Below are 22,418 nucleotides of genomic sequence, written 5' to 3'. Positions count from 1 at the left end.
CCAATTCAAATGATACATTTTTATGAATCAAAATCACCACCCCTCTTGCCTTAGAATTAAAAGAAGAAAAAAACATGTCCAACCCAATCTCTTTTCAATTTCAAATGTTCCTTTTCGGTCAAATGTTTCTTGTAAAAAGGCAATATCAATTTTCATTTTTTTTTATATAAGCCAATAACCTCTTTCACTTAATTGGATTATTTAATCCCTGAACATTAAAAGTTGCCAAATTTAAAGTACTAATATATTTACACTATAAATATGTGGGAATACACTATCAAATAATGCTCCCCTTTATAATTCTTCAAAAACACCAAAAAAAACACAAAACCCACCTCAATAAACAAAACATTTTTTAAAAATACCCCAAAAAATAAAGACCACCGAAAAGGTAGTAACACCCTAAAAATCTGGATGTGGTAAACACACTAGTGGTAGATGACTGTCAAAGCTTTCAGTGTCATCCACCTCCCAGCCAGATACATATTCATTATGTAATTAAGAACAATCAAATATAGTAAATATATTCAACCCAATGATTCCAAGCCCAATTATTGTTCCAGATCTTCAATGTCAAGAAGACTTTGTGTCAACTCTTCTTTCTTTTCATTCTTTCCAAACCCATTTCCATTTCCATTTCTCTTAGGAGATGATGGTGAAGACTGCCCATTTCTTCGCAATTCTGGCAATGAATTAGCAAAAACCAAGGCATCGTGATCGTTCTCAAAAAATTGAGATTGAAAGTTTCCATAAAAAACCTTCAAAATTGCAGGATAATAATGACATCTTTAGCCGAATTAAATTCCAATCGTCTTCCAATAACCTCTTTACTCAAATCGGCATAAATAAACACTCTATTGTCTTGAATCATCAACGGGGATTGACTCTGCTGTGCTTTCTGTACCACCATTCATAAAATCATTTCCCTATCTTGATACTTCAAACAACAAATCAAGACCGCCCTCGGTGTTTGTCCAGGAAGTGGTTTTTTTCCTCAACCCTCTATGGGCCCAATGCAGTTCCAAACCTTCAGGAAAAAACTCTTGGAACCTCTGGGATCCAATGTTTAAAATTTTTTATTGGATCAGAACCTTCAAAATCCTCTGGAAGACCAACTATTTTCACATTATTTCTCAGGCTTTGATTTTCCAAAGAATCAATCTTCTTCAATAAATCCCTTCTTTGAATCCCAATCTACAAAAGAACCTTCCACTTTTTCCATTTTTTCTTTATTGCGTTCTACTTGATTTTGACATTCAGAAAAAAGCTGTTTCAATTTTTAAAAAATTATTTTGTACAATATCAGATTTTATACATCTGTTAATATCACTCTTACTACAGTAATTTTTTGTTTCATAGTTGACATTTCTGCACACAAAGTATTCATTTTTATTTTCACATCCATAAATCCTAGGGTTATTTGAGTTGACATTTGTCTTGACATATTATCCATTTGAAAAGCAATCCCTTCCAAAACAATGAACAATGAATCCAGATTCCATAGCCACTTTTTGAGGTCTACCTTCTGTAAGTACAGGCTCCTCCTCCTGGGAAAATTACAGTAAGGTAAGTTCCTCTTCACCTTCAGACACCATTGGTCCTCTGACTGTGCGATGGCGGGTTTGGACACCCAACTGCGGCACCCCGGCCTCAATGGGGCGCCGGCACTCGGGCTCCCCCACAGCCCATACTTTTTCCAAAAGGTCCTGGACCTGGGATGCTCTGCACATGCCCAACAGAACCGCCAGACGCGCAGGGGCGTCCACACTGCGCGTCCCCGGGCCACCCAACAATGTCGCAGGCTCATGGGCCCCTTTATCATTCGGGCCGCCCATGCGCACGGCTTCACGTGCATGCGGGTCAGCTACGACCGAACTCAGCGAAGTGCCGGTGCCATCTTGCGACTGCAGGATCGGCGCCGAGGTCAAACTTGAATGGGCAAGAGTCCTCTGAGGTTTGGAGACTCCCAACGTCTTCGTGGATTCAGCTGTGCAGGTAGGCCTCACAGTCTATACTTTTAAAAGTATAAAAGTCTATACTTTTATATGGTAATTTCTCCTGAAGTTGAGTTTTAGATTTCTTCACATTAGTAGCCATGATGGATCACTGTTATTCAAAAAACTATAAATATTATTTTTAACCTCTTTTATACTTTTTAAAGTTGGGTATTTAATAATCCAGCTGGGGAAAAGTGGAACATATGTCTTTCTTCGATGCCATCTTCCCCCTTGCCTGCCCGACTCATGCTGCCAGTCTCTCGCCCACCCAACTCGCACCGCCATCTCTCTCCCCACTTGCCGGATTTTGGAGGTTTCCAGATTTTAGATGTCTGGATAAAGGATTGTGTACCTGTAAACACACACTTCCCAAAAATGTAAGGCGTTTGTAGGTAAATTAGGTGGTACAGATTTCATGGGCCAGAAGGGCTTTCTACCATGAGCATCAGAAATTAAAAAAAAAAATGAAATAAAAACTTCTGGAATACTGACAATGTTTTTAAAAGCAGAAGCCTTGAATTTGATCGGAGCTTACACAGACCATGGATGCAAAAAAATCAGGAAAGGTGAGGGAATGAGGATGTGTCCCTGCCAGGCTCTGCCTCAAAGACGTGGCCCCAATTCCATTTGGGAATGTTGCTATTGCTCCTCCAGTTTAACTTCCCCTTCGCCTAATGCATTGAAGGATCAGTTAGCACTGTTGGGCCTAGCACACCCTCTCTGCTGTGAAGGCAAGGGGCTAAAGTAAGGGCCTCAGAAATGCTCCACACCATATTTAAAACACTCCAATGATAGGGTTCTGGAAGAAATGAAATTACCTCTTGAGAATGGAATCAAATTCATGTGTGCAGGACACATCAGTCCTGGAGAAACTCATCAGGTCATGCAGCATGCACAGGAAACAAAAGGCAGTCAATGAATCGGGCCTGAGCCCTTCCTGGCAATTTGCCTCAATGGTCATCTTGTGCCAAATGGCTTCCAGCCCAGTTTACAGGCCTCCCACCTTGGCCCCAAGGATCTCCTGTACTTGCACTGCATTCGCTGCATTCTCTCACAGGCCCTCTACTTCGTATGGATCCTGCGTAACCTGCTGAGTTTCTCCAGCACTTGTGTGCTACTGCACTCAATCCCAGCAACTGCAGTGTTTGGAATTGGGGCCTGCATGGAATGCATGAAGGGGGACGAAGGTGAGGCCTCAATTGAGGACAGCGTGTTCCGTACGAGAGTGGAACGACAGAGGAAATGGTAAAGACCAGACAGGGGTCAGAGTGGGTCGAGGTTTTTACTTCAATCACAGTGTCTGCAGTATTCTGTGTTTTACTCATTTACTTCAAAGTCCATGGTTAGGTTAAGCTTCACAAAGAACTTATGATGGATTATTTGGGAATATTTTTGGGAGATAAATTGGTAAAATTAGAGTAGGTTACATACACACTTTAAAACAGATCTTATTTGATATATTGAAGATTTCATATCCACAGTACTTTGAAGAGGAACTGTGAGGAATGCTACTATGCACATTTCATAAGTAGGTGCTAACTGAAATGATTTCATGAAATGAATAGAGACTATTGTCTTGGAAGAACAACCAGAGCCAGGTTGTCCGTTTTGGACCTTTTTGCAAGGCTTTTGACCTTTCTGCAAAGTGCTCACTCAGAGGTCATTGAGAGGTGACCAAAAGACTGACTCCTATTGTTTGCTGGAGAAGGTTGGGGGTTTTGCAAGTGAGAGAGAGTGAAGGACATGCTCCTGACAGTTTGAATCTCAGAGAAAGAGAAAAGAGTTTTTGACTATGTGTGACAGAAAGCTGTAACAAGCCAGGAGAAGCTTGTTGGAACTGAAACAGAAGCTCCAGAGTGGCGGATGGCTGGAAGTCATATCTGTCTGATGTTTCTCTTGGAATAAGGGGAACAGAAAGGAACTCTGTGGTGACCTGAAAGGAAGAGGTTATCATCTGGAGAACCCTGATGGGGCAAGTTTCATCAGCAAGACATTGAGATGACTAATGGTGGTACCTCAGTTGTGGAAATCCTGGACCAACACATCTCTCTCTGCAAACTTCCAAAGAACCTTCCTGAGTGGTAAGCATTTACCTTTCAAGCACCAAAGCCTGGTGAACTTCATACATGTTCAATTCTGTGCACGGTATAAGAATTGCCTGCAACCAGTGAACTTGAAAGAATGAGAAGTGAGATTGAACTGTGAACCAAAGAACTTTTCTGAACTTACATACACATGACATACACGTGCGCTTAGAATTAGAAGGGGGTTAAGTTAGGTTAGTTAAGTTAATGGTGATAAGTTACAGTTTGATTCTGTTTTCATGTTTAAAGATAATTAAAACCAACTTTTGTTTAAGTAACTATTTGTCATGTTGAATATCTATTGCTGCTGGGTTTTGGGGTCCTTTGGGCTTGTAACAAACCCGATTTGAATGTACTATGTTTGGGATCTTCAATTCCTTCATGACTCTTCAGTAAATATCAAGAATCCACAAAGAGCGGGCTCAAGCATTTCCAAGAACATTTACTTCTGATGTCACCAAGTTTTGTGAACACAGTATTTGATTTTAACCAGACATTGGGTCGAGAATCTAAATTGTATATTTTTTCAGTACTGTGAGTCCGAAAAGTGTGCATAGTCAGGGAATAGCGGTCACTTTTGAGTTAGCCCATTGGTGCTCCTTCTGTTGAGCCCACCTGGCCATTCACCTTGTCCCAAATACACTGCACACCTGCCAGTATTCTCTGCTCACCAACCAGATGGAGTCCCAGGCATATTTTTCCAAAGTGTGTCATATGTTCAGTAGGGAACATCACATTGAACCTTGGCACAATGAACATTGGCAGCAAGGATCTATTCAGGTACAGTTTAGCTCAAAGATTGGTTCTGTACATGAGGATCAAGTGCCCATGTGGATAGGAATACTGGGACAATACTGGGAATACTGGGACAACAGGTTTCTAAAATGCTCTGCACAATTTAACTGCAGAGCACATTTAAATGGGGTTTCCAAAGACAGCCTCAGTAAAAGGGCAGACTGCTTGCTTTAGATCACCACAGTAATGGGTGGCGTACAGAGAGATATCACGGGAGTAGTTTTATTTCTAGTTTGCAGTGAGAAAACAAAGTGTTAATTTGCCTGACCATTGAAGGGTTGAAGACATTAGCTTGCAGATTTTATTTATTGTATACTCTGGTATTTTGTCATTGCTAGCATGGCTAACAACGATGGTCTTGAATCACTGCAGTTGTTGCTACATTGGTAATTCAACAGTACTGTTGGGATTTAGACAGTAAAAGACCAGAGACACATCTGGGAGTTGTTAATGTGGGAAGGGATGAGCACCTTCAGGGGGCAGCAGGAGTGTGGAAAGTCTCCCCACGTGCACCTGGGCACGGGTGATCCATAGGCTCAAAGATGCAGGATCATCCCGTCCATCTGGATACTGACAAAATGGGTAGAAAGAGGGATGTTGTTCTTGCAGACAGATTTAGGGATCGAGGAAAAAGGTTAAAAAGTAGAACCTCAAAAATAGTGATCTCAGTGTTACTCCCAGCATTCAGTGTAATCACATATAGAAATGGGTTTGATATTTCTGATGCCATTGGACCATTCCTGAGGCAAGTGGGACCTGTTCAAATTGGATGGATCACACCTAAACAGAGCTGGGATAAAGACCTTGTCACGGGGGTTGTGATGTTCGGGGGTGGGGGGGGGGGGAGTTCAAATTGCTTGGCAAGGGAGGTAGGAATTCAGTAAGGGAGAGACAGGAAGGAAGGAAGATCAGAAAAGTAATCATCAAAATAAGTATATGCTAAAATCAAATTTAGGCATTAAAGAGAAACATTTTAAAGACATTTTAACTGAATAATCTCAGCATTCACTAAAGTAAACGGGTAAGATCTCAGCATGGATACAGAAGCATAGCTGCTTCTTGAGAATGGCTGGTCACTAAATATTGCAGGGTAGAGACTCTTAGGAAGGACAGGAAATAATTAAATGGGTTGTATAGTGTTATTAACAAGGGAGGTCAGTGCAGTGCTGAGAACTGAGCTGAGATTGACAGACCACAGTGTAGAAAGGGAATAATTTTGTGTCAGGTTACAAACGAGTAAAGTACCTAACAGTAGTTGTAATATTGGGAATACCTGAATGAAGAAGTTATAGGTATGCAATACAGGGTAATGCAGTAATCAATGAGACTGTCTTTAATAAGGAGGGGAGGAATTCATGAACAAGATGCCATTCTAGATCAATACATTGAGCAACAACTGGGTGAAGGTCATCTCGGATCATGTTTCATCCATTGTAAAGGGATTGACTGATGGTCTCTCGGGGACCACGACCCCAACATAATAGAAGTTAACATTTGGCTTGAAAGTTACTTCATTTAATGAGAAACTAAATCTATATGAAAGAAACTATAGAGGTGAGTTGGCTGAGATTGAAAAGTGTGACAGTAGACAGGAACGGTCAGCATCTGAAACAAATTTTTGCACAAGTTGCAAAAATATAATTCTTTGAGGCAGAAAAACCCAAAAAGTTATTCATCTCCACGTGACCAAAGACAGTAGGATATCAAGACCCTTTATTAAATAGCAGCAATGCTGAGGATTGGGAGCAAGCTGGACATCAGCAGGGTGTGAGAAATTGATTAAATGGACAGGTTGAATGAGAGTGGACTGGTGAGAATTATTAAAAGCAGAGGTTTGATAAAACATAAAAGTAGCATAACTTGCAGTAAAAAGAACTGACAAAGGTAAATGTGAGAACCTCACTCGCATTGACAGGAACATTTATAACAAGAAATAGGGAATGGCAGAGAAAGTAAACAATTACTTCATGTATCACAAAAGACATGAAACCAACCAGACACCAGTTAATCAAATGTCTAATGAGAATGATCAACTGAAGGAAAGAAATATAATAGGTAAACTGCCCCAGAAAAATTGGTGAGCTTGAAAGCTAATAATTATCATGGACTACATGTCAGAGGTTTGGAGGGTGGCACATGTGACCACATTATTTAGCAAAGAGGGAGAAAGAACATAGGCCATTATCCACCTGTTTGGTCAGAAAACTGCTGGAATCCATAACAAAGACTGAGAATACTTTGGGGAAACATTTATAAGATCTAGCCGTGCCGATAATGATTTAAGGTAAATCATATAAATTAATATAATGGTTTTTTTTTAAAGGATGTGATGAACAGAATAAGAGAAAATTCTTAGATGTTATGACATTTAAGCTGTCAAAGGGTTTAAATTTTATTTTAAATTCAGAGTCCCATGAGCCTGCACTGCCCAAATACACCCATGTGACCAATTGATCTGCTACCCCATACGTCTTTTGAACGTGGAAGCTGGAGGACCTGGAGGAAACCCATGCGGAGAATGTCCTTACAGACAGCAGCAGACTCCAAACCAGGTAGCTGGCGCTCTAAAAGCGTTGTGCTGACAAAACTAGTTGGGATGCAAATATGCAGGACACAGATTCTTCAGGGAGCACGAATGAGCTAAGTCAGGGTGAGACAATAGGAGATTTTATACCAAGTCAGAGAATGTGCAAAGCAGAATATTTGTTAAGTGGAGATAGAATGGGCAGGTTTGATGTTTGAAGGGTCCTGGATCTCCTTGCACACTCATCATTCATGGCCCAGTACAGCAAACATTTAGAAGGGCAAATGATGTGTAGGTCTTTATTACAAAATTACAGGAATAAAAGGAGGGAAACAAAAAGTCTGCAGATGTTGGGGTCTGGTGCTGAACACAAAGTGGCAGAGAATCTCAGCAGGTCATATAACATTCTTGGAAAGCAACATGCAGCTAATGTTTCTCACTTGAGCTCTTCTTCAGGTGTGACGATTTTTAGGTGTTCTGCTTTTCAGCACGCCAAAAAGGGATCAGGGCCAAAATGTCGACTGCTTGCTGTGGATGTTGTGTGACTTGCTGAGTTCCTCCAGCATTTAAGGACACTGAAACTGTACAAAGCCTTCACAAGACATTGGGTACTGTGCACAGATTTGCTCTTCTTAACCTCAGAAAGGAAGTCTTTAGCAAAGAGGGGGCATGGCCAAGCTTCATCTCACTGGTTTCAGGGTGGCATGTTTGCCTTTGTTCATGCATCCTCATTCACACGGACGAGATCCAGACAGTTAATAAGATCACGAACAATAACTTTGGACCAAATGGTTCATGCCGACCAAAATGCCTCTCCCTGCTAATCTGTTCTTCTTCTGTATGGATTGAATCCAGTTTAACCTTTCCAATTGATGCAGCCATCCGGGAGCATGTCCACACTCAGAGCACCCTCCAGGAGCTCAATACACGCCCATCATCCTCTGGAAGCACGTCTACACGGTCAGCACCTTACGGGAGCATCCCCACTTGCCCAGCAGCCTCCAGGAGCACACCCAATCACCCAGCACCCTCTGGCAGCAGGTTCACATCCACAGTACGCTCCGGGAGCTTAACACAAGCCCGGCATCCTCTGGTAACATGCCCACATGGCCAGCACCCTCTGGGAGCACGACCACACACCAGTAGGAAACTTGAATGAGTGATGGTGGGAGACCCGGTATCAGTAACGTCAGTGAGGGACCAGGTGTCAGTGAGAGAACAGTATTGGTAATAACAGTGAGCGAGAGTGGGAGACCCGGTGTCGGTAATGTCAGTGAAGGAAGGCAGGGGACCCGGTATCGGTAATGTCAGTGATGGACGGTGGGGGACCAGGTGTCAGTAACACCAGTGAGGGACATTGGGAGACCTGGTGTTAGTAACATCTGTCAGTGACGGTGGGAGATCCAGTGTTGGTAACGTCAGTGAGTGACGGTGCGGGACCAGGTGTCGGTAACGTCAGCGAGTGACAGTGCGGGACCAGGTGTTGGTAACGTCAGTGAGTGACTGTGGGAGACATGGTGACTCTCTGGTGGGAGGCTGGCATTTTTGGTAGAGTGAACGTTACATACCACTTCATCTAGCCAAATGATGGTTAGATCTTGCAGCATGCTGGTAGGGACTGTGCTATTTACTAGGAAGCTGCCAAATGGGATTGAATGATCGGTAAGCAATCCCACTTCTGAATCTACGATGGAGTAAGGCCAATTATCGTAGAGCCCAAGTGCTGACCTGAGGAACTGTTATCTCAATGTTCCAGGTCTGGAATGATCATTTATCATCTCACAATGAGTTCTACTGCTAGTGCTCCCCTCGGCTAGAGAAAGCCAGTGTTCACAAATAGAATGGGCATTAATACAAAGGGAAACAACATTAGTCTGTTCTCGCTCAATCCTCATTTTCCAGTATAACCTTTAAAATGTTTCTAATCCACCTGTTTTTTGGGATGCAAAGAATGGTGGAGGGGCAGGTCGTCAGGAGGAAACAGAGAGGCTGCAGAGAGACTTGGATATATTAGGAGAATGGGCAAAGAGGTGGCAACTGAAACACAATGTTGGGAAGTGTCCGGTAATGCACTTTGGTAGAAGGAATAGACAGGAAGACATTATTTAGATGGGGAGAAAATTCAAAGGTTGAAAGGGACTTGGGAGACTTCGTGCAGGATGCCCTAAAGGTTAAGCTGTAGGTCGAGTCAGTGGTGAAGAAGGCAAATGCAATGCCGGAATTCATATCTACAGGAAGAGGAGATCAGAGTGGGGGTGTGCTTTTTTAAAATTTAGACATACAGCACAGTAACAGGCCATTTCAGCCTAAGAGCCCATGCCACCCAATTTACACCCCATTAACATACACTACAATACGCTTTGAACAGTGGGAGGAAACCAGAGCTATCGGAAAAAACCCACGGAGGCAGAGGGAGAAATGTACAAACTCCTAAAACCCACGCAGGCACAGGGAGAATGTACAAACTCCTAAAACCCACGCAGACATGGGAAGAATGTACAAACTCCTAAACCCACGCAGACATGGGGAGAATGTACAAACTCCTAAACCCACGCAGACATGGGGAGAATGTACAAACTCCTTACAGACAGCACAGGATTTAAACCCTGATCCGGTCTCGATCACTGGAGCTGTAAAGGCGTTGTGCTAACCGCTACACCACTCGTGATGTTGTGGCTTTTATAAGGCACTGGTGTGACTTCACGGAGTAAGGAATGATGTGCTGGCATTGGAAGGTTCAGAGAAGAATGATTCCTGGAACAAAAGGATTAGTCTATGAGGAATGTTTAACGGCTCTTGGACTGTACTCTTTGGAGTTCAGAAGCATTTCAAATGTTGAAAGGGCTGGACAAAGTAGATGTGGCAAAGTTGTTTCCAATGGTAGGGGAGTCAAGTAGAGGGCACATCATCAGGATTGAAGGGAGCCCAGTTAAAACAGAAATGCAAAGGAATTTCTTTATCCAGAAAGTGATGAACATTTGGAATTTGCTGCAACAGGCAGTTGTCGAGCCAGATCATTGGGTGTATTTAAGGCAGAGAATGATAGGCATCTGAATAGTCAGGGTATCACAGAGAAGGCAGGGGAGTGAAGCTGACTGGGACAATGGATCAGCACATGATGGAATGGTGGAGTGACTCGAATGGGCTATATTTTGTGACTTATGGGATTAAGATTCTGTGCATTCCTGCAAACAGGAATGTAACAAACTTCAGAAAAGGAACATGTCCAATGAGGTTTACATTGCATTCTAATGACATATTCACTGCATAATTTGTCATTCTGTTTAAATTCAGACGTTCTTGCAGGTTCAGCTTATTTCTCATCATGTATTGGCCAGGTTTCAAGTCTGGACTTCAACAGCAGATCAGATGAATCTCCAAGTATTCAATGTGATAGGTGTTGCAATGTGATAGGTTAAAAGGTAATGATACACTGACAGCACACCTGACAATCCAAATGACAACCAAAGAGCAACCTGTTGCTATGATCGGAACAAAGTGTACAAAACCGATGTTAAATTATCTGATGTTCCATGTGACAAGCAGACCAATGATCTAAAATTACGACTTGGGAAGAGAAACCAAAGTTAGTGGAAGTAGGTTTAAAACATATCAGACAAGGAACAGAAAGAAACCCAAGAATGCAGCTGGGAGAAAGAAGAAGAAATAGACCACTGGAGACCCTCAGCAGGCTGGGGAGCACTTGAGGATGTTGGGGGATGATGAGGGAAAATGGCCAGCACACTGCAGTCCTGTGTCACACAGGGGACACATTCCCAGTAGATGTATTCATCACCCACCAGCCTCTGCACCACCCCTGCGTGTAATTTCTCCCCCCCCCCCCACGCCACAAACTTGATCTGTACGGTTGCAGAGGCTAGAGCTGAAGCTGAAGGGAATCTCTTTTGCTCCTCTTTCTTTCATACTGTAAGGGGTGCTGGGCAAAACTAATGGTGATTCTTTCTTTACCTTACAGCAGGCAGAAGGACATTTTGTGTAATATTACATTTTCTGTATTATCACTTGACAAAAAGGAATCTTGAATAATGCAGAATATCAAGAATCATGTAGTAATAGGGGATTCCATAGTTAGGGAGACAGATAAGAGATTCTGTGGAAGAGCAAGTATCCTGGATGGTAGTTGCCTCCCTGGTGCCAGGGTCTGAGATATTTCAGAACAAGTTCACGGCATTCTCAGGAGGGAAGGTGAGCAGCTTGATGGGCCCCCCGGAGAAGTGCGAACCATTTAATTTCTCGTTATGATGTACCAGAGGAAATTCAGTCTGATAATGGCTCACACTTCTCCAGGAAGGCAATCTGTGATTGGGCACCATATTCCGTATTACCCACAGGCTGCCGTGTTAGTTGAACGAATGAACGACTTACTGAAGGAACAAATTCGTTTGTTAACACCACTGGGGACCCTGAAGGGGCGGTGCCATGTGCTGCAGCAGGCAGTCGACAATTTGAATCATCGCCCTTTAAAGGGAGATACACCTTTCCACCGACTTCTTCACGCTTCTGAACTACAGTCTATTCCAGAGGAAAAACAGTCTTTGCCCCCCATTCCCGAGCTAGAGAATGCCGAACAAAAGGTATGGGTGGCACCACCAGGTAGTGGCCCTCCTGTAAAAGGGGTAATAGTGACACCTGCCCGGGGTAACACTCAGTGGATAGCTATTGCGGGACAGGATGATTACTGAACGCTTACGGCATCGTGAGTGACATACGTCAGGCTTCTTTGTTCCAGGTCCTCCGTCTTGCGCTCCTGTTGATCTGGCTTAACAGCAGCTTTGGTGCCAGCAATTGGATTTGTAATGTCGAGGACGTTCCGAGGGAGTTGCCCGTGGGGGCCGATGCATTAAGGAAGTCCTCGGTCACCCACCTCAAGTGCAGCTTATATAAATATGTTATTGCCGGTCACAGTTCCTTTATTCTGTTTGTGGATGGACCAACTGAAGGAGTCGCCCCCTACTTCTGTGATGATCATTTTTGTACCCGCTTTTTATCTTGGATAACTCTGCACTGCCTGTCGCTAAGTGGTGGGAGGATTCCAGTTCTATGGAGGGTTGGTTGTCTACTTCACCATCTAACATTCCTTCAGATTTGTCCAACAATTCCTTTCTCCATGCTTCCTATGCATACGCTCACCGATTGAATATATCTGATTGTTGGATTTGTACCATAGGCCCTTTGATCCCCATTCCTTTTACCCGAAAGGAGGTTGCTACCTGGAAATATTTTGATTCCTCCAAAGGCAGGGTTCACATTGATGTTAATAAGCCTATGCCTGAGGAGGCCCGGTTCTTTAGCCTGAGTGACATTTTGGGTATTTTTCAAGGATGGCATATTTCTACCCCACCTTATAATATAACACCCCCCCTATTTTATTGTTTCTCAACATGTGAAGGGCTCTGTCTGTTTTTGTAAGTTCCCCGATAGGCCTGTTGATGCACTGGGATACAGTGACTGTCTGGCATATTCCCCTTTTATTTCCAAACATTCTATCAATGGGACTTATTGGGTTTGTGGGTCTCGTGCCTTTGCATGGTTACCCCTTACCTGGGGTGGTTGCTGCTATTTGGCATACACCGTCCCCTACCTGCATCATATTTCCCATTTACAGGATCATCTCTCGCTTTTGCGTATGTCCCTGTCCTTCGGCATAGATGTGCCCTCTCAGGTGCCGAGATTTTCTTTGGCGCCTTGATCCCAGGTTATGGCGTTATTCGCATTTCCCAAGAGGTTCACAAATTATATGATCTGATGAGCTCTATTGCCAATGAGACATCCTTCGCCCTTTTGTCTGTCAGTCAGGGCCTTAATAAACTCTCTGCTGTCAGAACAGTGGCTTTACAGAATCATATGGCCCTGGATTTTCTTTTAGCAAAACAGGGCGGCATGTGTGCTGTTGTCGGTTCTGAATGTTGCTCGTATGTCCCCGATGTGTCCACTAATGTATCTGATATCGTTCAGCATGTTTCAAAATCTGTTTGTGACCTCAGCGTCTAGGTATTGTGGCCCACAAGGATAGTTTGAGCCTTGATTGGAATCCTTTTTCATGGTGAGCTGGTCCATTTGGGGGATTGGGCCACATTATTCTCCGTTGGTTGTCGCATTATTGCTTGTTTTTGTGATTATCTTAGTTTTAGTTTCTCTTTTTCACTCCTTCTGTACTCAAATGCTTGTAAGGTCTCGTAAGTGACAGGCTGCGACCAAGGGGTGGAATGTAATGGAGGATTTAGACCAGCTTATGCAAGAAGGGATACAGTTACATCAGAAGACATAATCTAAATTCCACCATGAGGCCCAGGATGTAATTGAATTAGTAGACACATCTAAATACCACCATGGGGCCCAGGATGTAGTTGAATTAGTAGACACATCTAAATACCACCATGGGGCCCAGGGATGCAGTTGTCTTTTGTTGGTCGCAGACTGTCAGGAAACCTTGAAGATAATTAAATCATTTATTCAAAGAGATAAGCTATGAGTAAACAATTTTTGGGTAATATAAGCCATGGTCCCACTGCTGAAGTTTGAGACTCTCCGAGAGGTGGCAACATCTCTCAGCAAGAAGAAGAACTTCTAGACTCCAACGGGGGAGGTGGAGAAGCTGCTACCGGCGCCCAGACAACCTACTACAAGTGTGCAGTCGTTGCCTCGCTTCGGCAGTTGGGACCAGCTCAGGCGTTGATAAGTATAATTGGGAAGGCTTACATATTGTAGTTTGAATTCAGCTTTAGATTTAGTAATAAAGCTTTGTATAAACTGAAGTGCTCTCGGTGTGTGTGTCTTTTTTCTTTTGGTAGCTCAAACACTGTGACCAATCTAAAACGAACAAAGTGAGAGGTACAAGTCGGCAATTGTCCTGGCAGCTTAATGGGCGCAACACCTTTCAAGCACCAGTGATCGGGACCAGGGTTCAAATCTACGCTGTCTGCAAGAGTTTGTATGTTCTCCCCACATCTGCATGGGTTTTCCCCAGGGACTCCGGATTCCTCCCACCATTCGAAATGTACTGGGGGTGTAGATCATTTGGGTGGAAATTGGACGGCAAGGACTCGTGGCCCGAAATGGCCCGTTACCTTGTACATCCAAACAAATTTAAATTTTGATATCATGGTCCATGTAGGGATCAATGATGTGGGTAGGAAGGGTGAGGAGGTCATGCAAGGGGAGTTCAGGGAGTTAGGCACTAGGTTGAAGGACTGGACCTCCAGAGATATGATCTCAGGATTGCTACCTATGCCACGTACTAGTGAGGTTAGAAATAGGAGGATAATGCAGCTTAACATGTGGTAAAGAGATGGTGCAGGAGGGAGGGCTTCAGGTGTCTGGATCATTGGGCTCTCTTCCAGGGAAGGTGTGACCTGTTCTGATGGGACAGTTTGCATCTGAACTGGAGGGGGACGAATATCCTTGAGGGAAGGTTTTCTGGTGCTGTTTAAACTAGTGGGTTTAAATTATATTTGCAAGTGGATGAGCAGATAGAAGAGTGGAGGAGAGAAAAGATGATGTGAAAATTGCATGCACCATTAGAAATCAACGGGTTGTATGTGGTAGAAATATTCTCAGGTGCATCTTTTTCACTGCAAAGAGAAAGGCAGATGAGCTTAGAGTGTGGAATGGCACATAGAATTATGACATTGTGGCCATTAGTGAAATTTGGTTGCAGGAGTGGCAGCTCAATATTCCCGGCCTCCATTGCTTTAGATGTGATAGAACAGGGCAGACAAAAGGGGGAGGAGTGGCATTCTTGTCAGGGAAAATATTACAACTGTGCTCAGGCAGCACATCCCAGAGGGCTCGTCTAGTGAGGCTATATAAGTGGAGCTGTGGAACAGGAAAAGTATGACCACACCCATGAGGTTGTATTATAGGCCACCCAATAGTCAACAAGAAATGGAGGAGCAAATCAGTAGAGAGATGGCAGACAGCTGCAGGAAACAAAAGGTTGTGACAGAAAAGAACTTTAATTTTCCACATATTGACTGGGATTTCCATATTGTAAAAGGGCCAGATGGCTTAGAGTGTCAAATTGTTCAGAAAAGTTTTCTAAATCAATATATAGAGGTACCAAGTAGAAAGAATGCAAAACTGGATCTCCTTTTAGGGATCGAGACATGACAGGTGACAGAAGTAAGTGAAGGGGAACATTTTGGGTTCAGTGGTCATAATGTCATTAATTTCAAGTTAATTATAAAGAAGGACAGGCCTGGGTCTCAGGTTGAGATTCTAAATTGGAAAAAGGCTAATTTTGTGGCAATGAGAAACGATCGCGAATGTGGGATGCAGATAAACAGTTTTCGGGTAAGGATGAGTGAGATAAGTGGAGGACTTTCAAAGATCCTGTCAGGATTAAAGGCAAGGTTAGCAGCACCGGGGTAGGGGAGGGATCCGCAGGCATTGCTCCCCCAAACGAGATGCTGTGCTCCCCATGGTTGGAGCCATCATCAGCTATCATACTTGACTCACCCCCTCCTACATCACTAATGTCTAGCTTGATGCATACTAGTGACTCTTCATCCGACCCGGCTGTGTCACTAGAGGGCATCAAGCATCAGGAGCACCCTCATCTCCCACGTCAGAGGGGTGCACAGCAACCCTAACCCCCAGCTGAATGAGCCGCCCTTTAACACGTTAATGCCTCCATTTAACGTTCGCCCTGGCGCCAACCCTGTAGGTAACGTTGGGGAATATTGGAGATCTGGTTTGGAAGAAGAGAGGGGTGTATAGTAGGAGCAAATGAGGTGCGGGAGGAGTATAAAATGCAAGAAAAACCTAAAGAAATAAATCAGGAAGGCTAAAAGACAGCAGACAATGTGAAGGAAAATCCTAAAGGTTTCTACAGGTATGTTAAGATCAAAAGGACAAAATGAGTCCTGACTTGGAATATGAATTAGGAGGTTTATGACTCCCTCACTTTAAGAATTATTATAAAGTAACTCAATTGAGATTTATAAATGTATTATTTACTTCGGATAATATTCCAGCTTGGATTTTTATAGAGATTAATGTGATAGGGGATATGAACCCCCTAGGATTTTATTTATAAATGAAATTCTAAATTGTTAGTTGGAAATAGGGAATCACCTATTTTGAAACATTTGATTGAGTGTGGAATTATATTGATAATGAAATTGGTATGAAAGTTTTAACATCTCAAAAAATGCAATATGTCAAAATAATCTTATTCCTTTTCCAATGGATAACCAATTTTTGAAGATTTAGAGATGGAAGGGTATTAAGAAGATTGAGAACTGCTTTGAGAATGGGAAATATATAACTTTTGAACAAATTAAGGAAAAATTTAATGTTTTTTTTTATTATCAGGTCAAAGCTTTTTTATCTGTTAAATAGGTTTGATGTTACCTAATCAAAGTGAATTAGAATTACTGATTTGTAATAGAACTGTAAGTCAATTTATTTCATAATGTTTAATTTATTTCTATCAAAAGCCTCCAGAATTGGGGTTAATAAATCAAGACTAAGATGGGAAGTAGATTTAAAGACACAAATAAATGAAAAGGACTGGATGGAGTTAGGTAATATGACTAAAATTATAAATGTAAGATATAGGTTGGTCCAATATAATTTTTTACATCAATTACATTTGACTCCACAAAAATTAAATAGATTAAATCCTGCTATATCAGATTTATGTTTTAGGTGAAGATCTGAGATTGGAACTTTGTTTCCATTCAACTTGGCAATGTCCTAAAGTTAGACATTTTTAGTTAGGGGTAGGTAATTTTTTGGAACAAATTATGGGAGGGTCAAATTCCCAACAGGATCTGATGTTATTTTAAGGTTATAAGGCCAAAATTAAAATTAAATATTTATCAAATTGAATCTGTTAATTGCTTTAGCAGTTTCTAGGAAATGTATCGCAATATCATGGAAGTCAGATTTTGATTTAGGTACGGGAAGATGGCATGCAGAACTTCATAGTTGTAGACCATTAGTGAAAATTACATAATCTGCAAGATAAATATCATGTGTTTTGCACAATATGGAGCCCCCATTTACAAAATGTGAATTTGCATGTTTAATAGACTCTCAGAAGACCTCACTAACCTCCACTTTTTCTCCTTTTTTTTTCTCTTTTCGGGGTCTGGGGGGAAGGGGAGATGGGAGAGTCGGATAGGGGTGGGGTTGTCAGATAGGGGTGGGGTTATATATTACGTATAATTTTTTGAAATAATTTTTGAATTGAATGTAATGGAATTATTACTGTGGTTTAAAATTTGTAAAAAATTGCAAGGACTCGCAGAAATTTTTAAAATGTCCCCTTAGCCACAGATGTGGTGCCTGAGGATTGGAGGTTCTGTTGCTTAAAATAGGCTCCAAAAGTATCCCTAGAAATAAGAGGCTGATGAGTCTAATGTTAGTAGTAGGTAAATTATTGGAAGGTGCTCTAAGAGATCAGATATACCATTATTTGGATAGCCATGGACTGATTAGTGATAGTTAATGTGGCTTTGTGCATGGTAGGTCATGTTTAACCCATCCTATAGAGTTTTTCAAAGAGGTTCAGGAAAGTTGATGAAGGAAATGCTGTGGATGTTGTCTACATTGGGTTTAGTAAGGCCTTTGACGAAGTCCCACATGGGAGGTTAGTCAGGAAGGTTCAGATGCTAGGTATTCATGGTTAAGTTGTGAAATGGATTCGACAATGGCTGGATGGGAGAAGCCAGAGTCATGGTGAATGATTGCTTCTCAGACTGGAGACCTGTGACTTAGGGATTGGTGTGCCTCAGGGATTGGTGCTGGGACCATTGTTGTTTGTCATCTATATCAATGATCTGGATAATAATGTAGAAAATTGGATCAGAAATGACACTAAGATTGGAGTCACTGTGGACAGTGAAGAAGGATTTCCAAGTTTGCAGAGGGATCTGGACAAATAGGCTGAAAAATGGCAGATGGCATTTAATCCAGATAAGTGTGAGGTATTGCATCTTTAAAGGGCAAACCAAGAAAGGTCATAGATGGTAAATGGTAAGGCACTGAGGAACGTATCTGGGAATACCGATACACAATTCCCTGAAAGTGGCATCACAGGTAGATAGGATTGTGAAGCGAGCTTTTGGCACATTGTGCTTCATATATCAAAGTATTGAGTACAGGAGTTGGGATGTTATGGTAAAGTTGTATAAGACATTGGTGAGGCCAAATTCGGAGTGCTGTAGTGGCATGGTTGGCATAGCTTAGTGAAACGCCTTTACAGTGCCAGTGATCGGGACAGGACCTGTTTCTGTGCAGTAATATAATGTTCTATGGTTCTATGACTTTCTTTTACACAAACTCTTGAAAAAATTGTTCCTTTGTATTTTAATTTTAAATTTACACATGGTAAATTTACACATGGTAACAGGCCCTTTTGGCCCATGAACCCATGCCCCCAAAATACAACAATACATCTACAATTCCTATAGGCTTTTGAAATATGAGAGGTAACTGTAGTACCTGGAGGAACGCACGATGCCGTGAGGAGACCGTATTGACTCCTTTCAGACAGAGACAGATTTGAAACCAGGCTGCTGGCACAGTAATAGCACTGTGCTAACCATTCCTTTCATCTTGTGCTTATTTGTGTTTTTCCCATAAATAAATTGTATAAGAGAGAATATGTATTCTGTATCTAAAACAATGGAAATCATTTGGAATTCCATGAGGACAGATTTTCATTGCGTGAGTTGCTGTAACACAAGAGTACACAGTTAAATTGAAGTACTTCTGAGAATGTCCACCTTCTGGAGCTGTGGCTTCCCCCAATGTAGTTGGATGATTTCACACTCATCTTCCCATTTCCCACAAGTCTGCTCTCACCCCACACCAGAGGAGAAGTGTGGACTTCCCTTGGTCCTCACCATTTACCCCACTGGTCTCCATATCCAGTACATCATTCTTCGTCATTTCTGCCAGTCACATCATCCCCTCACCTATCTTTGCTGATCCGGCCTCTCTGTGAGCCCCTGGACTACACATCTCCACCCATCTTCTGGCACTCTCACTTGAAACTGTACAGGGGCAACACTTGGTACTTGGACCTCCCTCAGCACCACCCAGAGACCTGAACATCCCTTCCAGATGAAGCAGAGGCTCACCACCAACCGTCAGCTATTCTATTCGATGTGGTTTCCTCTACATTGGTGAGGCAAAGGATAAACTAGGCAACTGCTTCTGTACATAAAGGTGAATTGCAGTTCTGGACTGTATGGCATCTCAAGCCCCTTCCCATTCCCACACCAGCATGCTCATTCTCAGCTGTCATGGTCAGTCATCTCATTCCTGCAGTCTTCACTGCTACGGTAAGGCATCTCATTCCCGTGGTATCCACCACCATGGTAAGGCATCTCATTCCCACAGTCTTCACCACCACGGTAAGGCATCTCCTTCCCACGGTCTTCACCACCACGGTAAGGCATCTTATTCCTGCGGTATCCACCACCATGGCACGGCATTTCATTCCCACGGTCTTCACCACCACAGTAAGACATCTCATTCCACTGGTCTCCAACCAAATTTACCGAGCACTGAATCTTTTAATTTCCCACTCCCACCAATCCTCAGAGGCTCTCTGTTCCACCTATTACCTCCTGCCTTTGGGACCATGCTCCTCCCCTACCCTTCCCCTGCAATCATTTTGTTCGGACACCTGCTGACATTTTTTCAGTCCTTGATGAAGCGCTCAAGCCCGAAACGTTGGTTATGCATCTTTATCTTTGCTATATAAAGTACACTTGACCAGCTGAGTTTCTCCAGCATTGTTTTTTTTCAACCATGGTGTCTGCAGACTTTCATGCTTTATCTCATCTGATTATTCCTCTCCAATCTCCCACCTTGTTCCACCTGTCTTCTATCAGCTGGTGTACATCCCCTCTCTAGCATCTTCCTTCTTATCCCTCCCTCCCAAACCACCCCCAACTCCCCATCACTTACATGATAGAGGAATTAGGGGATATAGGGAGAAGGCAGGTAGGTGGAGTTAGGTCATAAATGAGATCAGCCATGATCGTATTGAATGGCGGAGCAGGCTCAATGGGCCATTTTTGGCCGACTCCTGTTCCTACTTCCTATGTTCCCTCCTGATTCCTGATGAAGGATATCAAGCTGAAAGACCAACACATCCCTTTTGTCTGCACTGATACCGCTCGACCTGGTGGGATCTTCCACTGGACAAGAAGCAGCCAAGGTTTTCGGCACAGCTGTACTATTGTTATTCACACATCTTTTTAATTCTTCTTTTCAAATGTGTTCACTTTTCTTTAATTGGGACTATTTGCATGAATTTTGATCCCACAGTTTGCATTAGGTATAAACAGAATCCTTACCACTTCCCTACTGATGGTTTCCATCACCAACTGCCAGTGAAATTGTGGTTTTTATTTATTTATATTCTCAAAGCCATTCATAATTTGAAATACCCAAACCGATGGAAACAGCCAAGTGATAACTGCACCGTCACTTTAATGTTATAAAACTCTTGGCAATTAAAAATTAATTACAAAAAGCCTTTGCTCAAATAAGTATTTGAATAAATAATTGTAAGAAAAAAGATGAATGATATTCAATCAGTGGCTACTTGAGCACAAGTGGGTGAACCTTGTTTTGTGGCCTTTTTGGAATTTAAGATGAGGCATTACTGGTCTTTGTTGCAATTATTGAACAGTTTTGGTGTAGCTGCACATGTATATCATGAACTCACATTGAACATGGACACTTTCATGTGCAACATAGATCATGAACAACAAAGTAAATGCAATATTCAGTCCTTTAAGGTTATTTTACATCTGTTCAGAAAAAAAAATGTTTGTTTCTGCTGTAGGCAAGGACGTGTCCTTAACCCTATCAAAATATCTAATATGCCTGATCTCTCAATGGGGATTGTTGAGTGTGGTCAAAGGTTTCAGATTTTTCCAAATCTGCAGTACAACTCTTTGCAAGCTGCAGTTTCTTACCTGTTTTCATCAGCTTCCTGAGGTTGAGGCTCTGTCACACTAGCAGGAGGTAGCACAGAGGTTGGGCAAGGGTCAAGCCCCAAGCCCGACTGCTGCAGTTCACTAAGAGGCACAGCCTCGATAGGAGGGGGAGGCGGCTGCACTGTTGGGGATGTGTGCTTCCTGGTCAGAGTGCCAGATCGGCGAGGATTCAACTGAGGTTCAATAATCTTTACACCAAGGCTATAGAGAGAAGAGAAAAGGAACACAGTCCATGCAGATCACAGCTAACATACACATGTAAAATATAACAAAGTACCACAATCAAAAGCAAAACAGGACGAATGCACAACAAAATGAAAGCTGGAACTTGTACAGATGCATTGATGCAAGAAAGCTTCTAGTCATGACCTTAAGGTAAACAAGTTAATCCATGCAGTCTACAGATTGGATGCTTTGACTTGAAAATTTTAAACACAGCATAGGCATGAGGTGGGTGTGGAGAACAATCAGGGTTTTAAATTAGTAACACTTGCAAACCAACTTTTCTAACCAGGATGGATTTAGCACATCACGAGCTAAGAAAACAGAGTATACTCTTTATTTTGTTTCCCTTGGAAGTGTTTTACAAGTCCTCTGCACATCAGCTCCAAGATGAGCGTGATCATTGAGACAGGAGTACCTTAGACACTGGGCTTGTTCTGGCTTGCTGTCTGCAAGACTATGTTTGTTGGATTACTAATTTCAGCAATAAATTGTACTTACTGTTAGTCATGGAGCAGGGAGACATTCTGCAAAACATTTAAAAGTGGGGAAAACTCAAAATACCTTGAAACCTTCCTTATGCTGTAAAGGGGCGTTGTTTTTGGTGGGTAAGGAACATGCAAAGAGAATAATGATTAATTATTGGTGAAATGATTGAAAGTGAACCAAACAATTCTCCAGCTTCATTTGATGGGAGTCACAAGACTATGCAGAGTATATTGATACCTTAATGAGTGCTTTATACAAATAAAGCACAATGATTGTGGGCAAAGTCTTCGCAAACCTTTTTGCAAATTGCAGCGGGCAT

At 42.4% G+C, this 22,418-nt stretch overlaps 1 protein-coding gene across 7 annotated transcripts in view; it reads right to left on the bottom strand.

Moving 5' to 3' along the window:
• arhgap17a (Rho GTPase activating protein 17a) overlaps window positions 1-22,418 on the bottom strand; it is a 210,243-nt gene that overhangs the window by 21,143 nt on the left and 166,682 nt on the right. For 6 of the 7 annotated variants that reach the window (XM_069928969.1, XM_069928970.1, XM_069928971.1 and 3 more), the window contains exon 17: window positions 21,368-21,589. The exons of the other annotated variant lie outside the window; for it this stretch is intronic. In XM_069928969.1, coding sequence (XP_069785070.1) covers window positions 21,368-21,589 — 222 coding nt within the window. The remainder of the gene's footprint in view (window positions 1-21,367; window positions 21,590-22,418) is intronic. 7 annotated transcript variants of the gene reach the window in all.

This window comes from Narcine bancroftii, chromosome 3, assembly GCF_036971445.1.
Source record: "Narcine bancroftii isolate sNarBan1 chromosome 3, sNarBan1.hap1, whole genome shotgun sequence".
Taxonomy (NCBI): Eukaryota; Metazoa; Chordata; class Chondrichthyes; order Torpediniformes; family Narcinidae; genus Narcine; species Narcine bancroftii.
This window is presented reverse-complemented; position numbering and strand designations above follow the sequence as displayed.